This window comes from Melanostigma gelatinosum, assembly GCF_949748355.1.
Source record: "Melanostigma gelatinosum genome assembly, chromosome: 1".
NCBI classification, from domain to species: Eukaryota; Metazoa; Chordata; class Actinopteri; order Perciformes; family Zoarcidae; genus Melanostigma; species Melanostigma gelatinosum.
In genome coordinates, this window is record NC_136634.1 from 26,666,698 (window position 1) to 26,690,365 (window position 23,668).

Here is a 23,668-nt window from a genome sequence, read left to right on the forward strand (position 1 = left end):
GGGGAGGAAGCAAAGAAGAGCTCAGGATCTAGTGGGGAGGAAGCAAAGAAGAGCTCAGGTGAGAGTGGGGAGGAAGCACAGAAGAGCTCAGGAACTAGTGGGGAGGAAGCAAAGAAGAGCTCAGGATCTAGTGGGGAGGAAGCACAGATGAGCTCAGGTGAGAGTGGGGAGGAAGCACAGAAGAGCTCAGGTGAGAGTAGGGAGGAAGCAAAGAAGAGCTCAGGTGAGAGTGGGGAGGAAGCAAAGAAGAGCTCAGGTGAGAGAGGTGTTTATAATGCTTGATATCTTTCTTATTCTTTGATTGATTGTTGTTCTTTGGTTCTTCATCCATCCAGCTGGTGACACGGGGAAACAGACAGCTGAGGACAGGAAGGAGGCTGTCCAGAAGGAGGAGCTGAAGGCAGAGCGAGGAATGACCAAGCACCCTCCTCCAGGAGAAGAGGAGACCCCGGGCTCAGGGCGTCCCTCCTCTGCAGAAACTTCAGCACCCCGACTCTTCAGTCCGACCGCAGCTCGGTCCATCCTGGAGAGGCCTCCGGCACTAACCCCGAGCCTGGAGAAGAAGCCTCCTGTTTCCCCCACGTGGGAGAAAAAGAGCCCCAGCACGGCCCCGCCGTTGCCCCGAACTCTAGAAAAACTGCTGGTATCCCCACCACCCCGAGAAAAGAGCCTGAGCACAATCCCATTCGGATCGCCGGAAAACCCCAGAGTGAGCCCTCTGGCCCACAAGAAGCAGAGCCCCGGCACAGCTCCGGGCACAGCGGATGTGAGAAACAGCACTCGGGAGGGAGGAGAGGCGGCCTCTAAACAGCACACAATGAAGGCAGAGCCAGCAGACCAAAGAACTGATTCCCCTCTGTCTGAATAACACACACACTGACTGACACCAGGAGGCCTGGGAGAGAGAGGAGCCAGGGGTCTGTGACATCACTGAGATCAGGAAGTACCAGGTCTGAGAACAGCTGTAGAAGTGCTGCTGTGTCCCATGCCAGGGCTCTTTGAAAGCTAAACGTGATGTAGTGCACACGGTTGGTGCATTTTGTTGTTGCTAGCTTACAGCTAACGTCTGCTCTACTGGGTGAATAAACACGTACTGCAACGTGCCCAGAACAATGAAAGTTGAATCGATTGATTCTGAAAATACATGTTTTTTTTGTTAGTAGTGCCCAATTCGTGTATCATTCGTACTAATCCGACCGCTGGGTTCTTATTGCAGTCTGTGCTTATTTACCTCAAACAACAAAGCTAACGGACGTTAGCTGCGGGGGTAGCATCACACCGTGTGTTTTGTGTGTGTTGACAGCTCATCTTCTGACTATATTGTCATCTCGTCACGTTGATGAACTGGCGCCATGTTAGGGGACGTTCACATGTTGTATTTTTTTGCACCGTCAAATTCATTGTTATCAATGTAGACGCCCAAAAAGCGAGAGCGACGTTGTCTCATTGCACAAGCGCTACCAAGCACCTATTTTTCAGGGCGCGATTGCTGCGCCCCGAGATTTAATTTGTACTTGCGCTTCAGCACACCACACGTCATGTGACAGGGAATGACCAATCACAGCTTTTCTTTCTTCTGGAAATAACAGTCTACGGGAAATTAATAAAAGAGAAGTTAATAATTTGATCAGGTAACCTACGGTTCTTCAGAGTGAAACCAAAGCTTCATGTGTTAAGCTGCATTCTATCTAGTGTCCACCAGGGGGCGACTCCTCTGGTTGTATAGAAGTCTATGAGAAAATGACTCTACTTCTCTCTTGATTTATTACCTCAGTAAGCATTGTAAACATGAGTTTATGGTCTCAATCTCTAGTTTCAAGTCTTCTTCAACACAGCATGATGTTCATTTAGTACATTATGGTCCATTTAGAGTCACACAGACCATAAAGCAGGGGATGCTTTAGGGCGGGCTTACAGTGATTGACAGGTCTCTCTACCAGAGACGAATACGGCGTCTCTACGTCACTCCTCCGCATTCCAAATATATAACTTCTGTTCACTGGTTCCAAAAAAGACAACATGGCGATCGCCGTAATCCAAGATGGCGAGGGTGAAATCACCAAACTCGAGACTTCAAAACATTAGTCCACAAACCAATGGGTGACGTCACGATGACGATGTCCACTTCTCATATACAGACTGTGCATTTCAGAACTATTTGTAGCTTTACTATCCGCCCAAAGGAATATTCGACTTGCTTCAGCCTTCGACTGTACATAAGAAGGCTTCACTCTGCCGACCAAGGAAGTCACAACATCCGGATGAAAGTCCAGCCAAACTGAGAATCAAGCAGTAAAGCTACCGTGTGGTGCTGGGAATCCATATCTGTGTTCTGACTCTGTTTAGTCTCGTCAGTGAGGTTTGCTCCGGCGTTTCCACGCGGTTATGACGCAACATGTGAACGGCCCCTAAAAGCTGCAAGACAAGCAGTGATTTTTTAGCTCAACTTTAAACCTGTAGAGTCCTGAAACGGGACACAGCTAGCTTCAGCTAAACAGGCTGTGAAGTCTTTGCTGTACGCTCTCCACGAAGGGGATGGTTTGTGAGTGTAGTTCATCATCATGTCAAAGACACTTCACTGTTTATCACCTGCTGTTCTACACTTTGTCATTATGACTTGATGGGGGGTTTCACGGCCCACCATGTTCTTCTGTAACTTTTCACTTTGCTTCTTGAATTCTTTGTTCCCCAGGAAATGAGACATATTTCATTGTGACTGTCATTATGATTGATCTACATTTAGACACATACATCTGTTTTGCTCTCATTCATTTTTTAATTGGGGATTTCTGGAAAGTGTTACAATTGTTGTGACTTAAATTTTTGACTGCATGATGTTTTAAATCCCTCTTTTTTAAATCATTGGCTGTTTGCGAAAATGTTGTTTTGTTGTTTTGCCCCACCAATCACTGTGACATCCACCCACTCAACATGGTTCATTCTGTTAGCATTAGCATTAGCGTTAGCCATCAACCGCTAGTTTGTGTTCTGTTAATCAAAGTCAAAAGAAGTGAACTGCTCACTGTCACTACTGAGGTCCTGCTTTTCATAAAGATGGAAACTAGCTCCACATGAGATGAGATGTCCACTATGTGTGTACAATACAGATAAAGGCGCCATCACAGCGAGATCACGTAACATTCCATGAGACGGGACCAGTGCAGGTTTATGATACTTTTATAACGTGAGGCGGTGGTTTGTTGTGCTCGTTCTGTCTTCCCATGATATCCATATTCATGCACACCAGTGTGTGAAATGAAGCATGTATCAGGATGTCCGGTTAGCTCACTAACAAACAGACGGGATGTGTGGGAGGAAGTCATAAAGAGACACCACTTTGTTTTACCATAATGTAGAATGTGCACATACAAGGAGTCTGGCTTGGTGATCGGTGCGTGACACTGAACACAGTGCAATACTATACGATTTAAGAATGAAGAATAGACAATGATAAAGAGACAATGTTAGAGTGTTTTAGAATGAGTGTGTCATTCCTTCTCTTCCCGCTCTGTCGCTGTAGTTCTTCAGGGCACAGCTGAGACAGAAACCTGACCAAGAATGAATCAGACATCTTTGTTTGTGGACCAGGTCCATCGGCTCCATCCAGCACACACCGTGTGAGGTGGCTGCAGGACCTCAGGAGTGCACCAGGACAGTTCCTTGTCATTGTTTAAGCTCATTGTTTATCCTGCGAGGAAGGAAACAACTTTACACTTTGAATACCTCTCAGAACCAACAGGTAGAACAGTTCAACAGCTGTCTTATCGTCCTCTCTTGTCACCATATTAGGCACACTTAGATGAAGAGTGGCTCAGCTGTTTGTTTCAGCGGGGGAAACATCCACTCACAGAACAGCAGAAGACCTTCCATTTGCTCAGAAACATTCTAAATGTTGGTGGAAACTCTGAGGTTTGGAAGCAGGAAAATACTGAGCTACATCCAGCTCCAGGTTTCACAGAAGGTTCTAACAATGCCTCCCAGTGTTCTTACACATCCTGCTGTTGCTACAGAGAGGTGAGGTTGCTCCCAACATCTTGATAAAAAATATACATAATTAAAGAAGTAAGCTCAACTTTTGGTTATTTTCTCATGATTTGTATACATTGAAAATGATGTCAAATCCATTTGCTTAACACAAGTTTTAGTCCCATCATGTCATCCATGTGGGAGAACATGTGTTGCCTTGTTAAGACGTCTTTACGTTGACCTCTTTAGAATCTCACATGGGACACTCGAGCTCTGCATGTTTCTGTGTGTGACGTTCAAATCAATTCAGGTTCAATGCGTCCATTACACAAGCGCACATATAATCACCACGTCCATCCTATCACAGGAGAAGCAGAGGATGGAACAGAAGCCCAGTATATGATCAGATGTCATGTGAGGTCTATCAGGCTCAGGGGGGCTGTGGAGAACGGTGTGTGTGTTCTAAGAGCAGACCTCCGGTCAGCCTCCGTCTCATCCTGGGCAGAGTTTATTTTCTACCCTCATGTTTATCTTTGCCTTGCACGCACAGAATATATACAAAACTACATAAAGCAAACAAAAACAAAGTTATGAACAGAGTGTACATCCTTACCTATACTTGTTAATAATTATTAAAATTATGAGTTGTGTCATAATCGTGTACTCTCTTGTTTTGTTTGATGAGACTGATAGCACAGAGCCTGCATCAGTGAGCTGTGTGTGTGAGGTTGGAACATGATTGAACATTGTTCCAGTGTTTTGGGATCTCGACCCAAACTAGAGACTAAAGGTCAGGATATCTGCTAATGCTGCTTTGATTTTCACCTTATTTTAAATGTTCCATCTTTCTAGAAGTGCAATACAAAATGTCTGTCCTGACATTTTATTGGACCTCGGTGACATGTTATGCAAAATATACATTTTCATGGCTTTTCAACAATAATATGTCTGGAGACCCTAAAGTATCCTCCTGCTCCATCTATCAGAACACATGTGTCAGAAGGAGCTGGTCTGTGTGACGTAGGACCAACGGTTCCTCGCTGTCTCACGGCATGTTCCTCCCTGTCTCAAGACGAGTTCCTCGCTGTCTCAAGACGAGTTCCTCGCTGTCTCACGACGAGGACCTCCCTGTCTCAAGACGAGTTCCTCGCTGTCTCACGACGAGGACCTCCCTGTGTCACGGGCATGTTCCTCGCTGTCTCACGACGAGGACCTCCCTGTCTCACGGCGAGTTCCTCGCTGTCTCACGACGAGTTCCTCGCTGTCTCACGGCGAGTTCCTCCCTGTCTCACGCCGAGTTCCTCGCTGTCTCAAGACGAGTTCCTCGCTGTCTCACAACGAGGACCTCCCTGTGTCACGGGCATGTTCCTCGCTGTCTCACGACGAGGACCTCCCTGTCTCACGGCGAGTCCCTCGCTGTCTCACGACGAGTTCCTCCCTGTCTCACGACATGTTCCTCCCTGTCTCACGGCGAGTTCCTTGCTGTCTCACGACGAGTTCCTCGCTGTCTCACGACGAGGACCTCCCTGTCTCACGACGAGTTCCTCGCTGTCTCACAACGAGGACCTCCCTGTCTCACGGCGAGTTCCTCGCTGTCTCACGACGAGGTACTCCCTGTCTCACGACGAGTTCCTCGCTGTCTCACGACGAGTTCCTCCCTGTCTCACGACATGTTCCTCCCTGTCTCACGACGAGTTCCTCGCTGTCTCACGACGAGGACCTCTCTGAGTCACGGGCATGTTCCTCGCTGTCTCACGACGAGGACCTCCCTGTCTCACGGCGAGTTCCTCGCTGTCTCATGACAAGTTCCTCGCTGTCTCACGACGAGGACCTCCCTGTCTCACGGCGAGTTCCTCGCTGTCTCACGACGAGTTCCTCGCTGTCTCACGACGAGGACCTCCCTGTCTCACGGCAAGTTCCTCGCTGTCTCACGACGAGGACCTCTCTGTGTCACGGGCATGTTCCTCGCTGTCTCACGACGAGGACCTCTCTGTGTCACGGGCATGTTCCTCGCTGTCTCACGTCGAGGACCTCCCTGTCTTATGGCGAGTTCCTCGCTGTCGCACGACAAGTTCCTCGCTGTCTCACGACGAGGACCTCTCTGAGTCACGGGCATGTTCCTCCCTGTCTCACGGCGAGTTCCTCACTGTCTCACGACGAGTTCCTCGCTGTCTCACGACGAGGACCTCTCTGTGTCACGGGCATGTTCCTCCATGTCTCACGGCGAGTTCCTCACTGTCTCACGACGAGTTCCTCGCTGTCTCACGACGAGGACCTCCCTGTCTCACGGCGAGTTCCTCGCTGTCTCTTGACGAGTTCCTCGCTGTCTCACGCCAAGTTCCTCGCTGTCTCAAGGCGAGTTCCTCTCTGTCTCACGACGAGGACCTCGCTGTCTCACGGCGAGTTCCTCGCTGTCTCATGACGAGTTCCTCGCTGTCTCACGCCAAGTTCCTCGCTGTCTCAAGGCGAGTTCCTCGCTGTCTCACGCCAAGTTCCTCGCTGTCTCAAGGCGAGTTCCTCGCTGTCTCAAGGCGAGTTCCTCTCTGTCTCACAACGAGGACCTCCCTGTCTCACGGCGAGTTCCTCGCTGTCTCACGACGAGTTCCTCGCTGTCTCACGACGAGGACCTCTCTGTGTCACGGGCATGTCCCTCGCTGTCTCACGACGAGGACCTCCCTGTCTCACGGCGAGTTCTTCGCTGTCTCACGACAAGGACCTCCCTGTCTCATGGCGAGTTCCTCGCTGTCTCACGACGAGGACCTCTCTGAGTCACGGGCATGTTCCTCGCTGTCTCACGACGAGGACCTCCCTGTCTCACGGCGAGTTCCTCGCTGTCTCACGACGAGGACCTCTCTGAGTCACGGGCATGTTCCTCGCTGTCTCACGACGAGTTCCTCGCTGTCACACGCCGAGTTCCTCTCTGTGTCACGGGCATGTCCCTCGCTGTCTCATGACGAGGACCTCCCTGTCTCACGGCGAGTTCTTCGCTGTCTCACGACGAGGACCTCCCTGTCTCACGGCGAGTTCTTCGCTGTCTCACGACGAGGACCTCTCTGAGTCACGGGCATGTTCCTCGCTGTCTCACGACGAGTTCCTCGCTGTGACACGCCGAGTTCCTCTCTGTGTCACGGGCATGTCCCTCGCTGTCTCATGACGAGGACCTCCCTGTCTCACGGCGAGTTCTTCGCTGTCTCACGACGAGGACCTCTCTGTGTCACGGGCATGTTCCTCCCTGTCTCACGGCGAGTTCCTCGCTGTCTCATGACGAGTTCCTCGCTGTCTCACGACGAGGACCTCTCTGAGTCACGGGCATGTTCCTCGCTGTCTCACGACGAGGACCTCCCTGTCTCACGGCGAGTTCCTCGCTGTCTCACGGCGAGTTCCTACTACTTTCTACTGTTTATTTTGCAGGTTAGCCTGGTGGAGTTAGTTGTAGCATGTTGTGCGGCTAATGTGGCTCGCTTCGACTGTAACACAGGCTGGAGCATTGCGAGAGTACATCACTGCTAGTTGCACAATCAATGTCGGCTGGTGGACCGTCCTTAATCAATACCCTCATAAATGTATTTTAGACTCAGCGTACTTTTCTGAATAATAGAACATACTACTAAGTACATATTCATCTTTCAGAATGTGACCGTTTGTGTTTATGAAGCTCTGCTCACATTAATCATTTAATTTGTTTTCGTGCCACAACTCATGGATTTGTCTCATGAGGAAACACGACTACTTCTTAACACTGCTGTTCATTAAACAGCTTCAAGAGCTCTGTAGGAAATGCCACCAAATATCAATCTTTCTTTATTTGTTCTCTCAATCATACAAATACTTTTGATTCGGAGAAGAAACAGAAGCACTAGACTGAGATGTGCTGCAGTAGATGAAGTATGCATCTATTGTAGATGATTAACTGTTGTATAGTGTCCCATTACACCCTCTCCTGAGACATTGGCCCCAATTGAGTTTTCTCACACACAGTAAACTATCACAGCAGTGACTGGTTTACTGTGTGGAAAGGTTGTACTGACATCCTGGGATGTTCCAGCCCGGTCTGATTCCCAGGGCGTCAAATACAACATGTAGTTACAGCCCTCAGCGTCTGATGTCTTTAGTGTGTGTCGGAGACTTACTCCAATGTAAACCCGACCGTGAGTTGGGCCTGCATGGAATGTGACAGCTCCCCGATAGATGAACCCACGTCATGTTCAAGAGGTTTGTGAGGTTTCTTCTAGTTCTTCTCGTGCAGACATGCTCCCCAGGCATCAACCACCTTAATGAGCCCGTTAGCTTTCATGTTGACACCCACTACAGGTTTCCAGATAGCAGTGGCGGGCCGTGCATTTTATACCTAGGCCTTCACTGTTGTCCTGTACCTGAAATACCACATTATAACACATGATGGCGCCACATTTATTATTAGTTTCTAAGGCTGTAACTATGTACATAGTAAATGTACCGTATCTATGTGTGTACCATTCGGTACGAGACTTGCAATACGTTTGAATAGTACTAGAGCGTTTGGAAAATGCAAAAACTCATATTAAGGAGAACATAATGTTTTCTGCGCTCATGGAGGACAGTGGTTCTCAGCTGGTCTGGCTGTGGGACCCACCATCACTCCTTAATGACATGTCACGGCCCAAAGAGATGGTCTTAGGATTTTACTTTCACAACTCGACCATTGTACGTACTGCTCTGCAATGACTTTCCTCGTCTCAGCACCTTCTGTCATGGTGTGTGGTACATATCACTTAGTCAGAATGCCCATATTTGATTGGCTGAGCTGCATCACGTGATGTGATTCACGACCCATCAGCACGATAGTCACGTGCTCGCCCACTGACCAATCACAGCACACTCTGCACTCGCGGCAAAGCTACACGTGGACACTGAGCGGCATGTAATGCTGACGTCATTTTAGGCCAGCTAGCAGCTCTGACACGTCAAAGAATACGCCCAACATGTCAAACTAAAGATCTGATTGGTTGAACACTATGACAATTAACAATATCGTCCCCATGTACTTTAATCTGCACTGGCTGCAGGTGAGAGTCTGCAGGCCTCGGGCTCTGTTCTTACCTAGAGACATAGAGGTGAGATCTGATTGGATAAAAGCTCTACTTAAAACAAGCCGCACTGGAAGCAGAGCAACTAAGGAAGACAGGAGCTGTGCAATGAGAACATAAGATAATGGGAACAATATAATACATGTAGTGTATTTAAGAAACATTATTACATTTAAAAACAGCTATAACTTTGTGATTCTGTTTAGGCCAGCAGAGAAGGCCTTGCAGGGCCACCACTGCCAGATAGACAGTGTGTACTGTCGCTAATATGGCTGTATATTCACTCACATTAAAGGTGTTGGTCACAGTTCCCTCCACACAATGGTTTATTCTTAACTATGCTCCATTTTTCTCTTACCCCCCACAGAGTCCAACCCCCTCAAAGTTCTACTTTAGAATAGAATTTATACTATCTTTAACCCTTTAAGGGAGAAATTTGACTACTGCATTTGACCCATCCCTGTATATAGGGAGCAGTGGGCTGCCATTGATCGGCGCCCGGAGAGCCGGGGGTTCAGTGTATTGCTCAGGTACACTTCGACACGTGACACGTCCCAGTCGGGGATCGAACTGTTGACCTTCCGGTTCCCAGACGACCTCTTAACCCAGTGCGGCAGTACGCCCCTGCCTTTACTGAGGAGCAGCAGGAGGCTCCCTGCTGAGAGGCCTGTTGAATACAGCGGGATGATGGTGAAATGTCTGGGACAGTCTGCAGATAGAAATACACTCTGTATTACTGCATCAGGCTGTGTTTGGACCTTAACTACTCGTAGGCCTCGTCCACATACACAGGTCGGTTTTTAAACGTTTTTTCCTCGTTTGGTAAAAAAAGAAATCCAGTTCACACAGAAAAAAAATCTCTGTCCAGATGAAAATGCTAAAACACAATTGAAGCTCAGTCAAGGCCAGTGGGTAGGGTGGGACACACACACTCACCAGCGACATGACGCTGGGGTCTAGGTGGTGGGAGTGTTGGATAACATAGAAGTGACCTCCATAGTGCATTCTGGTGCCTCTGTTCCTCCGTATGCTGGAAGAGTAACTGTATATTTACATGTACGTTATATGTCAACCCCGGGGATTCACCTGAACTCAGACACCCCTGAGAGAGCAGCTGAGGCCAGCCTTTGTTTGGTCACTTTGGTAGGCTCCCTTTCTTTTCCTTCATAAATATGGTTAAAATCATGATTTTAAGAGTGAGCTTGTAGAAACATGATGTATTCTCTCTAGCTGTGTGAGATAATGTTAAACATGTGTTATCTACTGGATTCGGTTTGCTGAGGGACTAAACTTGGAGTGATCGCTTCGGCTCATCAACCAAGAAGAAAGATGCACTTAAGCAGAACGGAGCTGTTTTTTATAGGTCTTTAGTCCCCTGAACACTATATTAACATGGTTCTTATAGATCTAGATTCACCTGCATGTCTTCTAGGAGGGGACGGTGTTCCAGTCCAGAAAGGTGTTGTTTACTCTTACATTGCATGCTTTATAAAATGTTTGTGTTATAGTTTTTAAAAAAGACACTAGTTTTTCCACACTAGACATGTGCCTTTAACAGATCAATTGAATGGACCACTTCCTGTATATGTTCTTGTGTGCTGTGCTGAAGGGGGGCTGAGTGGTAGAGTTCATGTGTATCTTAATGTGTGGTTTGAGTCACCTTAGCGTGCAGCGAGTAAGTACATTTGATTTGATTGGTTTATTCATTATTTGCCTACATATTTTGAGACAAATTCCTATTTTTACTCATAACTGTTGTGGAAAATTCCTAAGACTTGTCGGGAGAAGAAAGTATATGTTTGTTAGTCAATATCAAATTATACAGAGTCTGATGAATGAACAACGTTGCCATGTTAATTTATTTGCCTGCAGGCAAAAGAGAGAGCAAGTCTCACAGACACGTATTGCAGAGTCTTGTGAGGAATGCCCTAAAAATCATCTCCGTACATGTTACCTTTATAGTGGGTATCTGTGGGAGACAAGAGAAACAGCTGAGAAGGGGGGGGGGGGGGGGGGGATGTGGGAGACAGTTATTTGTGTGTGCTGTGCAATGTCTGGTATGTTCTCTGCATTACAAGAATAGGCCTGATTCTCTGCCGAGGCCCTATATGGCCTGCAAATGCCTCCTCCTGTGCTCTTTGCCCAATGTGGATGTTTCATGTTACAGCAGCCGCTGTCCTCCTACAGAGAACTAGACAGAGAGCATGATAAAAACAGTTTTTCCTATTACATAACTCGAAAGTTACGGACGTAACTACGGTTCTATGAATCCTGGATGACCGCCAGAGGCAGTGCTTAACACTGGATGTATTCCGTCTCGCGCATGCGCAGGTCGAATATTTATATCAACAAAGTCACTCGTGACCTCAGGTGACTCCCGTCGTCTATAAGTTCCGGTGTCATCCTGAGTTCAGTCCTATGGAATCTTCTCGCGAGTTCACGGGATTCCAAGTGACCAAGAACTCTGGCGGTCATCCAGGATTCATAGAACCGTAGTTACGTCCGTAACTTTCGTTCTATTTCATCCTTACTGACCGCCAGAGGCAGTGCTTAACACTGGATGACTTATACCAAAAGAGTCACGAGGAATCACAAGTACCCACCTTGTATAGTTCAGGCAGAGGAAGCTGGCCAAAGAACCCTCCCCAGTGGGTGAGGGGTGGCAACGTTCACTCTGTAGTGTCTGGTGAATGTGCTCGGTGAGGCCCATGAGGCCGCAGCACATATATCCTCCACTGGCACACCTCTCAGGGCTGCCCATGACGTGGAGACACTCCTGGTAGAGTGGCCCCTTACTCCGGATGGTAGCGGACGGTCGCTCGCCTTGTATGCCTGGGCAATGGCTTCCACTATCCAGTGGGACAGGCGCTGTTTCGAAAGAGCACAGCCCTTCTTAGGCCCACCATAACAGACAAAGAGCTGCTCCGACCGCCGTATGCAAGCGGTGGCCTCCACATAAGCTCGGAGGGCCCGCACTGGGCATAGCAGCCTTGACCTCTCCTCTCCCGATGGGGGGTCAAACTCCGCAAGCTGGATAGGCTGGTTGATATGAGAGCGTGTCAGCACCTTTGGGAGAAACGCTGCATTAGGCCACAAAGTAACCCCCGATCCATCTGAGTTCCACCTCAGACACGATTCACTCACCGACAGGGCATGCAGCTCGCCTACACGTTTAGCTGAAGTGATGGCGAGGAGAAACACCGTTTTGGCTGCCAGCCATCTCGGCTCTGCCCGTGCCAGGGGTTCAAAAGGAGGCAAGCACAGGGTGTCCAATACCAAATGTAGGTCCCATGCCGGGGCCTTCGGGGCGTTTGGGGGACGCAACCGCCGAGCTCCCTTTAGGAAGAGGGACACCAGTCTGTGGCTCCCTACTGTGCCATTGTCGACCCTAGCATGGTGCCATGAAAGAGCGGCCACGTACACCCTCAGGGTAGCGGGAGACCGGCCCTTATCTAGCAGGGACTGCAGAAACTCAAGTACAACAGGTACGGGGCACTGCACCGGGTCCTTGTTCCGAACCACACACCAGTCAGAAAACAGCCCCCACCTGTTTTCGTACTGCCGCCGGGTAGACGGTGCCCTGGCATTCAGGATAGTTCTTCTGACTGGCTCTATGCAGCCAGTCAGCAGCTGGTCGGGCCCTCCAGCGGCCAGACCCATAGTTGGAGGCGGCTGGGATTGGGATGCCAAATCTGACCCTCTAGCTGCGACAGGAGATCCCTCCTGTCGGGGAGGTGCCAGGGTGTCCTGCAGCAGAGTCTGTGCAGTAGGGAGAACCAGATCCTGGCTGGCCATAAGGGGGCCACTAACAAGAGTCTGTGGCCCTCTTGAAGGACTCTGAGAAGTGTTGGCAAGATCAGAGGGACCGGTGGAAAGGCATAAAGAAGCCCCTGTGGCCACGTGTGAGCCAGGGCATCCTGACCCAGAGGACTGGTCCTCTCCATCAGGGAGAACCAATGGGGACAGTGGGTCGACCTCTCCGAGGCAAAGAGATCCACCTCTGCTCTTCCGAAGAGACCCCAAATGCTCTGCACCACCTCTGGATGGAGCCGCCACTCCCCCGGTGGAGGCTTGTGACGGGACAGAAAATCTGCGACCTGGTTCCGTTCCCCTGGTAGGTACATTGCCCGAAGGCTGGTAAGACGAGGGGCAGCCCAGGTGAGAAGGGCACGGGCTACCCGTAGCAATCCTGCAGACCTGGTGCCCCCTTGATGGTTGATGTGAAACACCGCCGAGGTGTTGTCCGACCGGACAAGCACATGCTTGCCCCTCAAGTATGGCAGAAAATGCTTGAGCGCTAGGTGCACAGCCCGTAGCTCTAGAACATTGACATGCTCTATGTGGTCTTGAGCAGACCACTGCCCCTGAGCAGTCCTGTTCTGCCACACTGCACCCCATCCTGAGAGGCAGGCATCTGTTGTGACCACCTCTCTGCGGAATGGGACCGAACCCATGGGGACACCCTTCGTCAGGTATGCCCTCTCCCTCCATGGGGATAGGGCGAGTAGGCACTGCCCCGATACTACTATTGCCCTGTATCTGTGCCACTTGGCATCCAAGTGAAAGCTGTTCAGCCATCTCTGCAGGGGTCGCAGTGACAGTAACCCTAATGGAACGACCGCCGAGGCAGCTGTCAGTCTGCCCAATAGGCGGAGAAAAAGAATGTAGGGCACCCGCCTGCCCCCTTGGAAGGGAGAGAGGCTGTGGAGGATGTCGTCCACCCTTCGGGGTGACGGACAGGCACTCATAGTGACTGTATCCAGAGCCACACCAATGAAGGTGATGCTCTGAGAAGGGCTCAGGGAGCTCTTCTCCATGTTTACCCTGAGGCCCAACCGGGCCGCGTGAGAAAGAAGGCGAGCAGTGTCCTGCGCCGCCTGCAGCTGGGATGGCGCACAGATCAGCCAATCGTCCAAGTACGGCAGTATTCTCATGCCCTGTGATTGCAGGGGGGAAAGGGCAGCAGCGACACACCTTGTGAACACCCGTGGGGAGAGGGAGAGCCCGAATGGGAGCACCCTGAACTGGAAGTGACCGCCTTGAAAGGCGAAGCGAAGAAACCGCCTGTGATGAGGTACAATGGGAACATGGAAGTAGGCATCCTCCAGGTCGACAGACGTGAACCAGTCCCCCCTGGAAACCGCCCGAAGGACGTCTGCTGTGGTCAGCATGTGAAATGGCAAGACCCTCAGGAACTTGTTTAGTCCCCTCAGGTCCAGGATTGGGCGCAGTCCACCGCCTCTCTTTCTCACCAGAAAGTAAGTTGAGTAGAACCCCCCGGGCTGTGACAGGGGGTTCACCCTCTCGATTGCCCCCTTGACCAGGAGCGTGGCTAACTCCTGGTTCAGGGCTAGGGATTTTACCGGATCGGAGATACTGGTCATTGTGACCCGGCTGGAGGTTGGTGGCCGGCGTCGGAACTGAAGCTTGTACCCCCGGGTTAGGGTGGACACTACCCAGGGGTCGAAAGCATGAGCTGCCCAGTAGCTGATGTGCTGCTGGGAGAAATAACCAACAGCCGGCCGGGAGACATCATCTCCTGTACCCCCTGCCTCTTGAGGCTCGGGGGGGGGGGCCTGGTAGTCCCCAAGACCGGAGGTTGTCTAGGAGGAACGTAAGTGGGGTTCTGTGGGTAGCGGCCCGGCCTGCCAGCGGTACGCTGAGGCCTGTCGCGACTACTGGGGTAAGCCGGGGGCTGAAAATGGTCCCGGGTGGATAGAGTAGGACCCCTACGTCTGCGGGGTGCGGGCACGTCCCTGCGAAGGCCAGAAAACTGCCGCCTGGTCTGGCGAGCTTCAACAGTCCGCTGAAGCGCCTGTATAGCCGCTGCCCCGAACAGCTCACCCGGTTCCACTGGGACAGTACGGAGGGTCCTCCTACATGCCTCAGACAGGGGTGACTGCGCCAGCCAAACCTGGCGGCGAGTCTGGACCAGGGTGGACATCAGCCGTCCAAGTTCCCTTGACATGAGCGCAAACGCCTGCAGTGAGGCATCACTGAGGCTGGTTGCGGAGGCGTCGGGAGTAGCCTGCTGCAGGGAAGCTGAGAGGGCCAGCATGAGGTGGGAGAGGGAGTTGCCAATACGACCCATGCGTGCTGCTGTGTCATAAGCCCTGGACAACATGTCATCCGTGACCCGACATTGGGGTCGAGGGCACCTGGCATCGGGCCTCAGGGTCTCCTCAGGGGAAACTATGAGGGACGCAATAGTCGGCTCAACAGCTGGCATACGGGTGAGGCCAAACTTTGCCGCGTCCTGCATGGCCGCCAGGGTTCGGCCCTCTGATGTAAGATGGGACAGAGCCCCGGTGTCCCTCCAGCATGCATGTAGCTCCCTCAGATATTCCTCGGAGGGAGGAACAGCAAAGGTGGTAGGGGCGAGAACACGCCTGAAGAAGGCACTCGCAGGCTGGGGTTCCGGCTGTCGCGTATCTAAATGCAGGCGTGCCAGTGCCATGCGAATGACAGACCCCATGGAGCCATCGACTGCACTTTCCGAAGAGCCCTGAGCTGAGGAACGGGAGGCAGGTCCAGAAGCATGGGAGGGCTGCTCGTCACTGTACTCAGTAAAGAGCGTGGCTGACGCCGCCAGTGACATCACGTCCTCCTCTGAGCAACGCTCAGCCGCGGGTGGCTCTGGCGCTTCAGCCCCCCCTACACTGGGTTGGAGGGCCAGTAGAAGCGACTTCATCTGAGCTAGCTCGGAGGTCAGCAGATCTACTCTAGAAGACAGCCCGCTGGGTTTAGCCTTCTTGGAGGGAGCCCCTGCAGTTTCCGTGGCCCTGCGCTTGGAACGGGTAGGTAGGGCTGGATTCGACTGACCCGACAGGGGGAGGTCGACCACACCAGCCAGGTGTTCCGCCTCGGCGAGCCTAGCAGTCCTTACTGCCCGAGGCATGATGCCACAGTTCATGCATGGGTTCTCAGAGAGGCCCTCCCTCAGATGCTCGAGGCCAAGGCAAGCGGGGCAGAGGTCATGGCCATCATCAGGCTGCAGGGGAGCCATACAGGTCCTACAGCCGGGAAAGTCAAACATGGCCGACTCTCTAGCCCAGTCTGAGCGGAACTGAATGTTCGAGAGCGGCCGGGGACAGTCAGTGAGAGGAGAGCGAGAACACTCTTCACTCAGATAGTTGCTGCCGCTATTGGTGTCCCACCAGTTAGCATGAGCGAGAGCACTCTGCCACTGTGGAAATAGGCAAATAACACAGTCCCGCTAGTGAGAGGGGAGCGAGGACACTCTCTTCACTAGGATAGTTGTTGCAGATAATAGTAGCTGGAACTCCTGGTGTGCTACCAGCTAGCCTGAGCGAGGACACTCCGCTAACTGTGATATCCGCTAACTGATATGGCCGTCAATGTTTACCGTGAAGGGCGCCCGACAGCGGACTCAACGCTCACGTTAGCCCGCCCCTCGATTAGCTAGAGCGGAACGCTCTGCAACCCGAGGAACAGCAACGAACAATGGTTTCAACAATGTTAGTCGATCTCACCGATTGCTGCGATGGTCCGTACGGCGCCGACGCCGTTCCCTCCCAAGAGGGACCGCTTGTCGCAGCCTTTGGAGGGCGAAGATCCGCAACCCCGACCTGTGGTCACAAGGCTACCGCGACAAACTTTAACATATCTTGCTCGTAGACAAAATATATATTTCTTCGACTACCATGGTAGTCAACCTGCGTAGCGAGAAGAAAAAAAGGACTGAACTCAGGATGACACCGGAACTTATAGACGACGGGAGTCACCTGAGGTCACGAGTGACTTTGTTGATATAAATATTCGACCTGCGCATGCGCGAGACGGAATACATCCAGTGTTAAGCACTGCCTCTGGCGGTCAGTAAGGATGAAATAGAACTCCACTGACCTCCCTGATGGTGCAGTTTAGCCCCACGTTGTTTATTTCTTCATTTGTTTTGATTTATCTAATTCTATAATTTATTACATCCCTCCTTTATTATGATCTGCATTTAGGCCTTTGATTGAAACCCACTTGTTGAGTGGAGACGAGTCTTTTATTCTGTGCATTGTCAACAAAGTCTATATCTTCAGTATAGTCTCTAGTTCCAGTTTGTTCTGGGTCTTGTGCATCGAGTATCACCTGGTCACAATAACAGGTATAGGTGCTGCTGTCCTACTTCTTCACAAACATGGCCAGTATGACAGGCTTCAACTCTGCCACTAGAAGTGTCTTCTTCTTCAGCGAACATTATCGGTCTACGTACAGTGTTTCATCAACTCTCTTCTTCGTTGGTTCCGGTCTAACCACCTTGACTAGCTCCCGACACAGAACAGGTAATTCCTCCTCCCCTCTGCTCTACCAATCACAGGCACGCACCTTGACGAACGTGTACAGTGCGTCCCGTGATTGGCCAGAGAGAGGGGGGTGACAGCCTAACCCCTCTACTACCAGCTCTTACTGTACTGGGTCACTACAATTGTTTCATTTTCTCTTTGCGTTCCCCTGTTCAACGGAAGAACTATTACCAATGAACATACCTTTACCACAACGGGATTGACAAATCCTTAAGATGTGACACATTTACAGTGTGGAGAGCTGAATGAGCTAACAGAGAGGTAGCCAACACGCTGCCCGCGGGCACCCTGTCACACGCAGGGACCACGTGAGTCGCCCGCAAGGGATGTTCTAAAAATAGCACTCGTCACCATGGCGCTCCGTCTAAACATTTTAGTTGCTGTTCTTTTTTTAATCAAAAATGCTGTCATTATTGTAGATTTTTAAATGACAATATTTCTTGTCATAAGAGAGTTGGGTACCCGGAGGCGCACGGCGGACAGTGTAAATAAAATATATTCATTCACTGTTAAATAATATGCACTATACTTGTAAAGCTTATATTGCGGAGTTGTGAGGTCACTGTAAGTAGGTCAAAAACGCCGAATGGGGCATTCCGTCACCCGTTCGTACGATAGGAACAGATACAGTGGCCCTGAAAGTAACGCTTGCTTAAACCACCAGATTAGGGCAGAAACTGCCATCTTAGAGTAGGAGAAGAGCTCTCTTTTTATCTATTCACACAGAGACTTCGAAATAGTTTAGAACTGCACCCTTTTCCTTTTTCCTCAGCACCTTAAGTGTTAACAATATGCTGTACATCAGGGATTCCCAAAGTGGGGTGCGCGCACCCCTGGGGGTGCGCGAGCTGCCTCTAGGGGGTGCGCGAGAGGAAAAGTGTAATGGCGGTCTGATGGTGTAATAATATTAAATATTTAAAAAAAATGTAATTTTAATTTAAAAACTGTCAGGTGGGACATCTGAAGCTATCAGTCGTAAAAGAGGAGAGGGACAGAGAGAGAGAGAGGAATCGGAGGCGAGGGGAACGGAGAGGTGCGTTATTGGGGAGAGACCGGGAGAAGAAATCGAGCCAGAGTCAGAGGAAGATCAGACGGCGCAGACTGGGAAAACAAGAGGAAATATGATGAAAAGTATCTGTGTCTGGGCTTCACTTGGATTGGCAACGCAGATTCTCCAAAGCCACAGTGCGTGGTGTGCAGTGAGGTTCTGGCTAACAGTCTGAAGCTCTTATTTACATCGCCACCTGAACACCAAGCATGCCAGTGCAAGTCAAAAGCCCCTTACATTCTTTATATCGAAATTGGAGGAGTTACAAAACAGCCAAAACAACTGCAGTCTCATTCATGTGTTGGTCTATAAATGACGCACTACGGGCTTCATATCTGGTTACAGAATAGCGAGAAAGGGGCTACCGCACACAATCGCCGAAGACGTGAGCTTGCCAGCTGCCAGAGAGATGGTGGAATGTATGATTGGGGAGAAAGAAGCAAACAAGTTGGACATGATCCCGGTGTCCAACAACACTGTGTCGCGCCGCATCGATGCTTTGTCCGAAGACATCCTGGCTTCATTAGTCGGTCATTAATTGTAAATTGCGTGTGTGCTCGCACACACGCACAGGTGACGCAAAAGTGACGCCTTGTGTCACTGAAAGATATTGAAACTTTGTTGCAGTGTTTCAGGGCGTTTTCACACCTTCAGTTCGTTTGCTTTGTTGCAGTTGCTCCTTTGTTCGGTTTGTGTTCACACTGCAACATTTAACAGCGGACTAAATCTTGTAAACAAATGCCACGCGCGAGCAAACTGTTCTCTCATTGGTCCGATTATTATGCGGCTATGAAGGCTTAAAAGGCTCTGTTGCTTTTTTTTATTTTTTTTTATTAAGGGGGGGGGTGCGCGAACCCGGTCGGGATGTAGAAGGGGGTGCGCGGCCTAAAAAGTTTGGGAACCGCTGCTGTACATCAACATTTCACACACACTGACGTTCCAGAGAAGGCGGTTTCCGGACGTGAGCCATTGTGGGTGAAGTTGCCCAGTGCTCCATCAGGCCATTTGAATGCTAAAAACAAATCCGCCTCTGCTTTGATTTTGACCAATGGCTCCACAAGGGGAACCAGATGGACACGCCTGCTTACTCTGTATAAGCGCTTTTAGGTTTCACTTTTGCACTCTTTGCTTTTGCTAGGGTCCGTGCACGTTTAACTGCTGGACATAATACTTCTGTCACAAATAAATGTTATTGCTTGAATTGAGCTAAACGCCTCGATCTCAGTCTGTTCACTCGATCTTCATTCTTAACAACAGCCAGGACGAGGCCGCCGCACTGCACTAGGTTTTTAGGTTCCGAATGGCGGTGCTTCCGTTGGCGTTGGCCGCGAGCGCACCCCGTCGCCAGGTCCGTCAGTCCTCGGAACAGGCCGCGGGGCAACAACTCAGGGGTGGCGGAGGTAGAGGCGAGGCAACGCAATCCGACTGAAAAGGCCCAGACTAGAGGTTTGAACGCGGGCACCCAAAGATACTAGTTTCTTCGTGGAGAAAAAGGTCCCATTAGAAATGGTGTCGGTGACAACAAACGGGGCTCCCACCATGACATCCGGTATGCAGACTTCATTGCGCAATGCAAAGGTGACCCAGACTTCCCAAAATTTCTACATTGCCACTGCATCATTGATACATGATACATGATACATGTTTAAATATATCTGTTTCCGACCATCATTGTTGTGGAAATCATTGTTAATAATTATTGTGAGGAATAATTAACATTGACATGTGACAGTGTCTTCACACATATTATTATTATTAATAATAAAAGGTGATCTGTGCAACTTTGTTATTCAGGAAGTTCGTATCAAATAAGTAGCCCTTCGTACGACTCGGTACCCTTGAAGTAGCTCTCTGTTTCAAAAAGGTTGGTGACCCCTGAGCTAACAGGACCAAGTTTACATCACTTCAACCAATACATAGTGGTGCAGCACATGACAACATTCAAATATGGCATGAGACAAGTCTGACATTTAAACACTTGTATTATATATTATACTGTGTCGAGAAGAGTTGAGCTCACGAGAGCTGCCTCGAAAACATGCATACACGATCAGGGGAAGGTCAGGATATAAAAAGCATAAAGCATATACTCAGAAATCAATAGTTAAAGTGTAATCGAAAGATAAAGTGTATGATCGTTACATAACAAATGTTTAATACATAGAGTGATTTAACAAATGTAAACCTGATAATAATAATAATATGTGTATCTGAGTATAGTGCAGTCTTTGTGTAGAAAGTACGGAGAAAGAGGAAGTAAGCAGGGTGTTGGCTTCAAGGGATGGGGAAATAATGATGGTTGAGAAGAAAAGACACAAAGCACAATAATGATGAAGGATGAGATCAATAATCATTTTATAAGCAAATGTGTACTAAGTAAACTGATTTAACAAATGTAAAAACTGTGATTATGATAACTAATCTGTGTTAGAAATGTCTGAGTGTAGGAAAAGGGGAAGTGCAACAGATGTTGAACACCCAGACAGGGAAGTTGGGGTGATTTCCTCATGCACACACACACAAAAGTTAGGTACTTTTCGAAGCACAGGCACCAGATCAATGATGTCATGTTAATCACGGGCTGAGGGACCCCGTGTTGAGGAAGAGGGGGGAGAGACGCGAGAGGCAGCCCAAAAGTGTTATAAAAGAAGTAACTTGCAAACAGCAAACTGGGATTTCTACACGAGCGCCGTCCAAGTGCGCTGAGGAGAAGATATGGACGATCGCAACTGATGTATTGAGGACTTCGCCTCTGTTCACGGAAAGAAGACCGCCGTTCGTGGACAAAAATTGAAAGACGGAGAATTACCTCTCCCCACTGCTCGCCTTTAACAACTGGACAACGGAGAAGACGCGGCAGCCCTAGAAAGACTTTGTACTGAGTTTTGAGGACTGTTGAGCGGACTCCCCTGCAGAGCGGGAGGACCGAGGGTCTGGCCAGACCTTCGCTCCTAACAACTCCAAAATAACCTTTTCATCGCACCTTTGGACATCCAGTTCCAACCGAGCCGTCTCGGCATCTAAAACTAATGAGTATAATCGAAGAAGAAAATTAAAGTAACGAATTAAGTGTAGTAACGTTTTATGTGAGCTGTAGCTTACCCCTTGCAAACTAACTAAATATAACCTGCAATAAATATCTAATCTGCATTTAAAGTAAATTTCTCAAGTGCATTCATTTGCTCAAGTAGTAAAAAGTTCCTCGTGGCAGTAAAAAGTTAAAGCCATTGTATGTCTAACAACTGAGTTCTGTAAGGTTATCCTAGAGACCGAATCCACTTAACAATCCCTTACGGTTTTAGAAAGACGTAATCCTAGCCGTTAAAACCTAACCTGGCATTTACCAAGAGCTCGGATCCATAAGAGGGAAGCTGCCATAACCGACGCGACGGGTAGGAGCGCCCGGGGTCAGGGTGGCCCCTCGACCGAGCGCGCTCAGACCGGAGGAAGCAGGGTAGACGTCGGGAGTAACGGCAGTTAGAAGAGCCAGGCGAGTTCCCTCGCAAGAACACCAGCGCGACAATCTTTTAATAGAGAGCTGAGTCAGTAAGTAGCCCCGTATCGGGCCAGAAGTACCCCAGGATCTAACAACTGCTAATAACATGTTTCAGGTTCTCTTTGCGCTCTATCTGTGCATACAGGTGTTTCATCCTCATGAATTATGACTTCTCTGACTGCAGTTTCACATTTCACTTCAAAAAATAAAACATCTTCATGTAAAACAACAGGCATCTAAAATCCAAGAGGACATTTCATCCACTGTCACAAACTGAAGTACGTCTCTTTGGCTAGCTTTCAAACACTTTCTTCTCTTATGTAAAGTAGGAATGACAGATGCGTCTCATCACAAAGAGTCCCAACACGCTGTCAGAGATGGAGGCAGAGACTAGAACCCTAACCCTGCAGACAGTGAAGAGTCCCAACACGCTGTCAGAGATGGAGGCAGAGACTAGAACCCTAACCCTGCAGACAGTGAAGAGTCCCAACACGCTGTCAGAGATGGAGGCAGAGACTAGAACCCTAACCCTGCAGACAGTGAAGAGTCCCAACACGCTGTCAGAGATGGAGGCTGAGACTAGAACCCTAACCCTGCAGACAGTGAAGAGTCCCAATACGCTGTAAGAGATGGAGGCTGAGACTAGAACCCTAACCCTGCAGACAGTGACGAGTCCCAACACGCTGTCAGAGATGGAGGCAGAGACGAGAACCCTAACCCTGCAGACAGTGAGGTGAACTGTATTGTTTCATGCTGCAACTGTTCATTCACTAGCTTAGGCCCCCACCTCGGCCGGAGCGAGCCTTCGTTGGTTGTTTGGAGTGTTGAGGAATGGTTGATGGAGATTTGGCCTAATGCGGTTTGGGGGAGGCTTAGCTGAGGATCCACTGCGGCTCCCAGGCCTTGCAGAATCCCCGATCTCCATGGGATAGGAGCATGATGACTATGGGGGAGATAACCATTAACAAGAGGGAGGAAGGGTGGGGTGCAGAAAACGCGAGCGTGCTGAGGCTGAGAGTGGGTAGGTAGTTATAGGAGTGTGGCCGGAAGTGGGCGAGTGGCTGAGGTGTGGTCCTGCTCCTGAAATTCAGCTAAGTTTAACTCCAATTCACTAGCTTAGGCACCCACCTCGGCCGGAGCGACCCTTCGTTGGTTGTTTGGAGTGTTGAGGAATGGTTGATGGAGAGTTGCCTGCTGCGTTACGTTGCTGCGATACGTTGCGTTGCGTGGCTGCGTCATTGCATTGTTCCGTTGCTGCGTTCCGTTGTTGCTTGATGTGATCCGTTGCTGTGATCCGTTGTTGCTTGCTGCATTGCTGCGTCGTTGCTTGCTGCGTCGTTGCTTGCTGCGTCATTACGTTGCTGCGGTCCGTTGCACTGCGTTGCTGCATCCCATTGTTGCTTGCTGCGTCGTTACATTGCTGCGTTATGTTGCTGGGGTACGTTGTTGCGCTGCATTGCTGCGTTCCGTCGTTGCGTGACTGCGTGTTTGCTTGCTGCGATGCGTGGCTGCGATGCATCGTTACGTGGCGTGGCTACTGCATTCCGGCGTTGCTGCGTTCCGTTCCGGCGTTGTTGCGTTCCGTTCTGGCGTTGCTGCGCTACGTTCCGTGGCTGCGTCGTGCCGTGGCTGCGTCGTTCCGTGGCTGCGTCGTTCCGTAGCTGCGTTGTTGCGTTCAGTGCTGCGTTGCGTTGTTGCGATTTGTTGTCGCGTTCAGTGGCTGCGGTGTTGCATTGCTGCGTTCGGTGGCTGTGTGGCTGCGATGCGTAGATGCGAT

The 23,668-nt window shown here is 50.0% G+C and overlaps 1 protein-coding gene across 1 annotated transcript in view; it reads left to right on the forward strand.

Annotated features, from left to right (window-relative positions):
* The window catches only part of LOC306775153 (capping protein, Arp2/3 and myosin-I linker protein 3-like), a 75,226-nt gene extending 70,653 nt beyond the window's left edge, over positions 1-4,573 (forward strand). The window contains exon 41 of the mRNA XM_079265437.1: positions 336-4,573. Coding sequence (XP_079121563.1) covers positions 336-868 — 533 coding nt within the window. The 3' untranslated portion in view covers positions 869-4,573. The remainder of the gene's footprint in view (positions 1-335) is intronic.
* The last annotated feature ends 19,095 nt before the right edge of the window (positions 4,574-23,668 follow it).